At 34.5% G+C, this 7354-nt stretch overlaps 1 protein-coding gene across 1 annotated transcript; it reads left to right on the top strand.

The window, feature by feature from the left end:
* The first annotated feature begins 5682 nt into the window (after nucleotides 1-5682).
* Nucleotides 5683-7134, top strand: LOC129220592 (uncharacterized). The gene has a single exon (XM_054855022.1). The coding sequence runs from the start codon at nucleotides 5683-5685 to the stop codon at nucleotides 7132-7134; it is 1452 nt and encodes a 483-aa protein (XP_054710997.1).
* Nucleotides 7135-7354: the final 220 nt, after the last annotated feature.

The following is a 7354-nucleotide window of genomic DNA, read 5'->3' as shown; positions in this document are numbered from 1 at the left end:
ACTAAATATAGCGTCATAATTTCTTCTTGAATGAGATTTTTAATTTCTTTTCGCGTTTTATTTTCTCCTAAATTTTTATTTGCAATTGACTGATAATTCATTTCAAGGTCTGCTATTGTAGTAACATTTCCCTGAACAAGAAATTAATTTAATGCACATAGGAATTCTACGTCTTTTACTTTATTAGAAATAATGTCTTGTGACTTTGTTACTACATCAGGATCGCAATTTTTTCATAAAACATTAAATACATATTTTGCCCAGCAATATTTATGGTGTGCATGAGGGTCTCCTGGATCTGTGCAGTCACTGAGTTTAATTTTGAAAGTTTCATTTTTGGAAACTTCAATGACTTTTTTTAATTGCTGACCTGCAGAATCTGTTTTTATCGCCACCAATGGTTTTCTTACACCGCCTTTCCGAGGCAGAAAAACCACTTATTTTTGTCACCAACGACAATTTTGGATCTCGTTGTGTGTAGCCTACAACATTGTCTTCATGAATGGAAGTAGAACAATATAGTTTATTCTTATCCATTTCGTGGAATCTCTTACTTCTATTCATGCTTGCTTTATGAGTGCACTTCTCTTAGCATCGTGCATGCCATAATGCGGTTTCTTCAATTCTTCTACGGTCACATTCGTTAATCGTTCAGTAAGTAATGTATATACTCTTTGTCATTAAATTCTACTCTCTTCTTGATACATTCTAACACTTTATCATAACCAATGGGTTCTTCTTGATGGTTTCTTCTTGATCTGACAAAAAATACATAGTGTACAATTAATTTGTAGCCTTGCTTTTTTCGAAGATTGAGGCAAAAAAACTTGTAAATGAGTTTTTGGGAGAGAAGACATCGTAAATAAAATAGCAGTGATAAGGAAAAAAAAAATAACCGTATTTGAAGATTTGCAGACTATTCACCAACGAACCGACAAATAATACTTTCTCTACGCAGAAGCTTTCTCTTCTACTCTCCCTACAAATTCCTTAAGAGCAAACCTCAATGTACGACATTCATATCCGGTCAAAGAGTTTAGCGGGTCAGGTGGTATACAGGTTATTAGAATTCTGTCAAACGATTATACAGTCAAACCTCGTTAAAACGAACTCAAAGGGACCTTCAAAGTGAATTTGTCTCAACAGTAGCTCGTTTTATCCGAAAAACAATAGTGTTAGGTGTGTGAAGTGATTTTCAACAGAAGGAACGGGGATCGCAAATGTAGTTCGCTTTAGCAGTAGTTCGTTATAATCGTGTTCGAATTAACCAGGCTCGACTGTACTAATGTTTAGTGATCTTAGCCTGAAAATTAAAAATATTTTTAACTGCGAAAGTTCACCCGAGGTACTTTTAAAACAGCTATTTCTGAGAATCAAAGTAAAAAAAGAAGATTTATCAGAATTTTTTTAAAAATGAATTAATAAACAAAAAAAATTAAATATTTTGCTTTTAATTTATAATAAGAAGATGAATTGAATATTAATTAAGAAAATTCACCAGAAAATTATCACAAAATACCCAAAAATTTACTCATCATTGCAAAAACTCTTAAAAGCCGCCATCTTGGATTGATGACGTCATACAGTGTTGAATCTCCCTTTTAGTTTCTTTTGGCGAGAAAATATCTCGCCAGTTTTTACAGCAAACCTAAGTTTAAGTTTAAATTGAAACATTGCTTTAGGTTTTGGGATTTGATTGATGTGGATTTTGAAGGGAGCCGCTGGCCCTTGTAATACCAGCATGAACCATTCCTATGGTTTAAATTTTATTTTGTTTTATGTTAATAAAAGTTAGTTTTGTTTTAGTTGATGGTTGTAATGTGGTTACTTGTATAACATTTTGACCAAAATCAACAGATTTACGAACAATATTTAGAACCTCCAAAATTGGAACTGCTGAGTTCTTTATTGGCGTCCGTGACAGGATTTGATATTGTGATCAGCTGAATCTGAAAAGTCTTGAAATTTACACAGGTAAGCTCAGTTTATTATTATACCTGTTGTAAATATTGCATTGAATGAAAATGACAAGTACATTAGAAATCCTAAAGAAGAAACGCGGAGGTTTAAGAACACAGACTTCTAAACTGTGTAACAAAATAGATACAGCACTAGAAAGTGAGGAAATCGCAGCAGAGCAGAAAATTGATCTTTTAAATATTTATAAAGACCAATTAAATGAAAAGTACGACTGCTTGAAAAAATTAAATTCGGATATCCAAGATCTGACTGCCGAGTCAGAATTTGAAAATGAAATAGAAACTTCTGAACATTATAGCGAAAGAATAATAGAATTTCGGTACAAGATTACTAAGTTTTTAAATGAACGTGCTGCTGAAAGTCAAAAGGAATTGTTTGAGTCATCAATCTCGAAAGATGAAAGTAATTCTCAATCCTTCAAAATTGAGCGTTGTATGAAACTTCCTAAACTTACCATACATAAGTTTTATGGGGACAGCAGTTGCTGGTTGGAATTTTGGGGCCAATTTTCTAATGCCATTGATAAAAACAAAGGTTTATCTCCTATCGACAAATTTTCATATTTGAAGTCTCTACTTGGTGGCAGCGCTTATAATGCTGTTGCTGGATTTTCACTTACGGCAGAAAATTACAAATCAGCTGTAGATTTGTTGAAAAACAGATATGGTAGAAATGATTTAGTCATTAATGCGCATATGAGTAAGCTGTTAAATTTAAAACCAGTGAAAAACTCCTATCACATAAGGGACTTAAGGGAACTTTATGATAATGTTGAAGTTCAAATTCGGAATTTAAACTCCCTCGGTGTTACAGCCGGTAGTTACGGACACTTGCTTGCACCTATTTTATTGAAATTAATTCCAACTGAAATGGCCCTGGATTTCAATCGTAAACGGTCAAGTATGACAGATATGGACATCGATGAACTTCTAACATTTATAAAAAATGAAGTTCAATCTCGTGAAGCAACAATTCATCTGCAGAATTCTGAAAAATATTCTTCAAGTAGTAAAAAGAAAAACAATAAACAGCAGATTAGTAATTACAAATGGGATATTCCCACGACTTCTACATTAACTACAAATTCAAAAAGTGTTTGTATATTTTGTGATTCAACAGAACATGATTCGAAATCATGCAAGTCGAAGCCTATTTCTGACAAACGTGAAAAATTGCGGAAGACTGGGCGATGTTATGTTTGTTTTCGTAAATATCACCTATCCTCAAATTGCAAATTTAAAACTGAGAGCTGCAAAATATGCAATGGTAACTTTCATCACACATCAATTTGTACCAATAAAACTTTCAAACCCGCAAATGTAAACAGAGATACTGGGGGAGAATCAATTATTACTTCAGTTTCTCACTGTCGAAAAAATATTACTAATGTAAATACTAAAGAAGTAATTTTGCAAACTTCATGCGTGAAGGTGGAATCTGATTCGAATTCTAAATTGTCTTTAATTCTTTATGACACGGGAAGTCAAAAAACTTATGTCACAGAAAATTTAATTTCAGAATTAAACCCTCCAGTTTTAAGGCAAGAAAGACTTCAGATATTTTCATTTGGAGCTTTTAAACCGCAAATTAAAAATTTTGATGTCGTTGAGTTGAAGTTATCTCATGTAGATGATAAATCGCGTTGTATTCATATTGAAGCGTTAGTAACAGATGTGATTTCGAGTGTTAGTATTCACTCCCCACCACTTAGCAAAGAAGTTATGACTAAGCTGGTGTCATACAAGTTTTCGAGTTGTGATAACGTAGGTGGTTCTCAAATCGAGTTATTAATTGGTGCGGATTATTTTTACCAAATCTGTTATGGACCGGTTGAAAAGTTAACAAAATCACTCTTTCTGTGTGATAGTTTGTTGGGGTACTCGCTTTGCGGTTTTGTAGAGGATGGGTCAATGAAAGGGGAAAGAAAATCTATTTGTAGTTTCTCAGTCGTAAGTAGCAAGCTAAGCCCTGATAATGAGATCGAAAGCTTAAGATTTTTGTGGGAATTGGGAATCACTCGGGATTATGCAATCTAGGGAAAATGTTTCAGAAGTAGAAAAGGAAATAATTGATAAATTTGAATCTAACTTAAAGTTTGTAAATAACAGATACGAAACTTCTTTATTATGGAAGGAAGATAAGTCTAAAGTTGCGAATAATTTCAGAATTGCAAGAAATCGCTTTGACGATTTAAGTAGAAAACTTGAAAAGGACATTAATTTATTTGATAGTTATAAAGCTATTGTTTTGGAACAGGAACGTAATGGGGTTATAGAACCATGTTCTGATTCAAAAATCGAAAATAGTTATTTCATGCCTCATAGACCAGTAGTAAGAGAGGATAAGGTAACCTCTAAAGTTAGAATGGTGTTTGATGCTTCTTCAAAGGAGAAACATTTAAATTCTTTGAATGATTGTTTATTCCCCGGACCTAATCTTAATCCAAACGTTCTTGATATAATACTTAGTTTTAGGAAACATAATGTTGCATTTTGCGCCGATTTAGAAAAGGCTTTTTTGCAAATTGGAATTGCGGAAGAGGACAGGAATTACCTGAAATTTATTTGGTTTAGTAACGAAAGGGGTGAATTAAAATTTATGAGATTTTCGAGGGCGGCTTTTGGGGTAAGCTGTTCCCCCTTTATTTTGGCTTCTACGATCAAGCATCATATTAAAAAATATGAAAATCATCCCCAAGTAGTTAATATTTTGGATTCATCCATTTATGTAGATGATTTGATATCTGGTGCGAAATCTGATAAAGAAGTGTATTACATACCATCGACAGCTTCAGATATTTTTAAAGAAGCTGGAATGAATTTGCGGAAATTTAATACTAATTCCGTAAAACTTCAAAAATTGTGGGAAGAAAAGGGAATGTGTGAAACAGCTGAACTTCGTAATGATACCTTAAAGATCTTGGGTTTACTATGGAATACCAATTCTGATAGCTTGCATTTTGACGTTCCAGACTTTCGCGAGGATTGTAAAATCAATCCTTCAAAACGCGTTGTTTTGAAAACTGTTCTAAAGATATTTGATCCTCTTGGAATTCTTTTACCATTTACTGTTAGGATGAAAAGTTTGTTGCAAGAAACTTGGCAGCGGGGTATAGGATGGGACGAAAACTTACCTAATGATCTAAAATACGAGTGGGAAAGTTGGTGTTCAGAAATTGATCATTTACCCAAGTTTGAGATACCTCGTAAATATTTTCCGGGGGGTTTAGAAAATTTTGATACCATAGAACTTCACATTTTTTCTGATGCAAGTCCTAAGGCTTATGGTGCTGTTGCATATTTTCGATGTGCCAAAAATTATAATGAAATTCGGACCAGTCTTGTTTGGGCAAAATGTAGGGTTTCCCCTATAAAACGTTTGACAATCCCTCGCCTCGAACTTATGGGTGCGATAATAGCTGCTAGGATGTGCAAATATTTAAAAACTGTTTTTAGTTCTCATGTTTTAGATGTCCATATTTGGTCAGATTCCATTGTCGCGCTACATTGGATAAAGGGTTCACCGATAAACTGGAAGCCTTTTGTGGCAAATAGGGTTGAAGAAATACAGTCTTTGACTAACCCCAGAATTTGGAATTTTACTCCAGGGAAAGCCAATCCTGGAGATTTGTTGACCAGAGGGGAAAGTTTAACTAGTCTTGTAGAAAATACATTATGGTTTGAAGGTCCAGATTGGATATCAATGCCTAAAGAAAGGTGGCCGAAGCATGACATTCTTCCCAGCAATAATGATTATTTGATTGAAAAGAGGTCCAAATTAAATTCTATTCAGCTTTCCTGCAATGTTAAAGTACTTACAGAACCATTTCTGGATTTAGGAAAATTTAGTAAACTTAATCGTGTATACAACATCACCGCTTGGATTTTCAGATTCCTTAATAACATTAATAAGAAAAAGACTAAGCTGTCAGGTGAGCTTACTACTGCAGAAATTACAAAATCGGAAAAATATTGGTTAAAGTTAACTCAACAAACTGTGTTCACTCTTGAGATTGAAGAACTGAAACGGGAAGAACCTATCAATAAAAATTCTCCTTTATACAATTTAAACCCTAAATTGGATGAAGATGGTTTATTATATTTATCGGGAAGACTTCGCTTATCTGATCTGCCTCTAAGGGAAAAAAATCCTTGGATACTCCCGGGCGGGGAACAATTCACCAAACTGCTAATTCTTCAGGCCTATGAAAAAGTTTATCATTATGGAGTAGCCACAACCTTGGCGCATCTTCGAGAAACATATTACATCATCAAAGGAAGGAAATATGTTAAATCTGTGCTGAAATCTTGCATTATTTGCAAAAGATTTAAAGTTAGACCTGGCAAAGAAGAAATTGCTCCTTTACCGAAGGATAGGATAATTGAATCACCCCCATTTGAGACCTGTGCTGTTGATTTCGCCGGCCCTATTTTTATCAAAACTAAATCGGGCCCGGAAAAAGCTTACATTGTGCTCTTCACCTGTGGAGTTACTAGAGCTGTTCATCTGGAAGTAGCATCTGACCTCAGCACTGAAACCTTCATCTTAGCTTTCAAAAGATTTGTTTCACGTAGAGGACTCTGTAAAATTGTATACAGTGATAATGCCAAGACCTTTATCAAAACTGATAGTTTACTGAAGGAGATTTGGAGTAAGATTTCCAAAGCTGAGGTTCAACAGTATTTTACTAAAAACCGAATTGTGTGGAAATTTATTGTACCTAGAGCCAGCTGGTGGGGTGGTTTTTGGGAGCGTATGGTGCGTTCTGTCAAAACGCCCTTGAAGAAAGTTTTAGGACGATCTTGCTTGAGCTATGAAGAGATTCAAACCACTCTCACTGAGATCGAAGCTGTTATAAATGGAAGACCTTTAACTTACGTGTATGATGAAATTAACGAGCCATTTCCCCTAACTCCTTCTCATTTTCTGATAGGCAAGCGCCCAAATTTCTTTCCTGATATTCCTTCTGTGGCAGAACCAAAATCCAACAAAAAGACCCTCACGAAATTATTGAGATACAGAGATCAAATTTTAAACCATTTCTGGAAGCGTTGGAGAACGGAGTACTTACTGGAACTTCGATCTGCAAATCGCATCGTTCAAATAGATACTCCTATAAAATTCAAAAATTGGAGACGTGGTTATAGTTTATGAAGACAAGGTTCCAAAACACATGTGGAAAATAGGAGTTGTTAAAGATCTTTTTTTCGGCAGAGACTCTAAAGTTAGATCTTGTGCTGTTCGAACGCCTTCAGGCGTTGTGAGGAGACCTATTCAATTACTGTATAATTTAGAACTTGATATTGAGTCAGTGACTGAGTAAAAAAAAAAATCTTCCGCATAAAAATGTCATTTCTGTTTACTTTTTAATTGA

The sequence above is a fragment of the Uloborus diversus genome, chromosome 4 (assembly GCF_026930045.1).
Source record: "Uloborus diversus isolate 005 chromosome 4, Udiv.v.3.1, whole genome shotgun sequence".
Taxonomy (NCBI): Eukaryota; Metazoa; Arthropoda; class Arachnida; order Araneae; family Uloboridae; genus Uloborus; species Uloborus diversus.
This window is presented reverse-complemented; position numbering and strand designations above follow the sequence as displayed.

Coding starts and splice junctions, on each gene's coding strand:
- LOC129220592 (XM_054855022.1), top strand. CDS start 5,683: ATGCCTAAAGAAAGGTGGCCGAAGCATGACATTCTTCCCAGCAATAAT.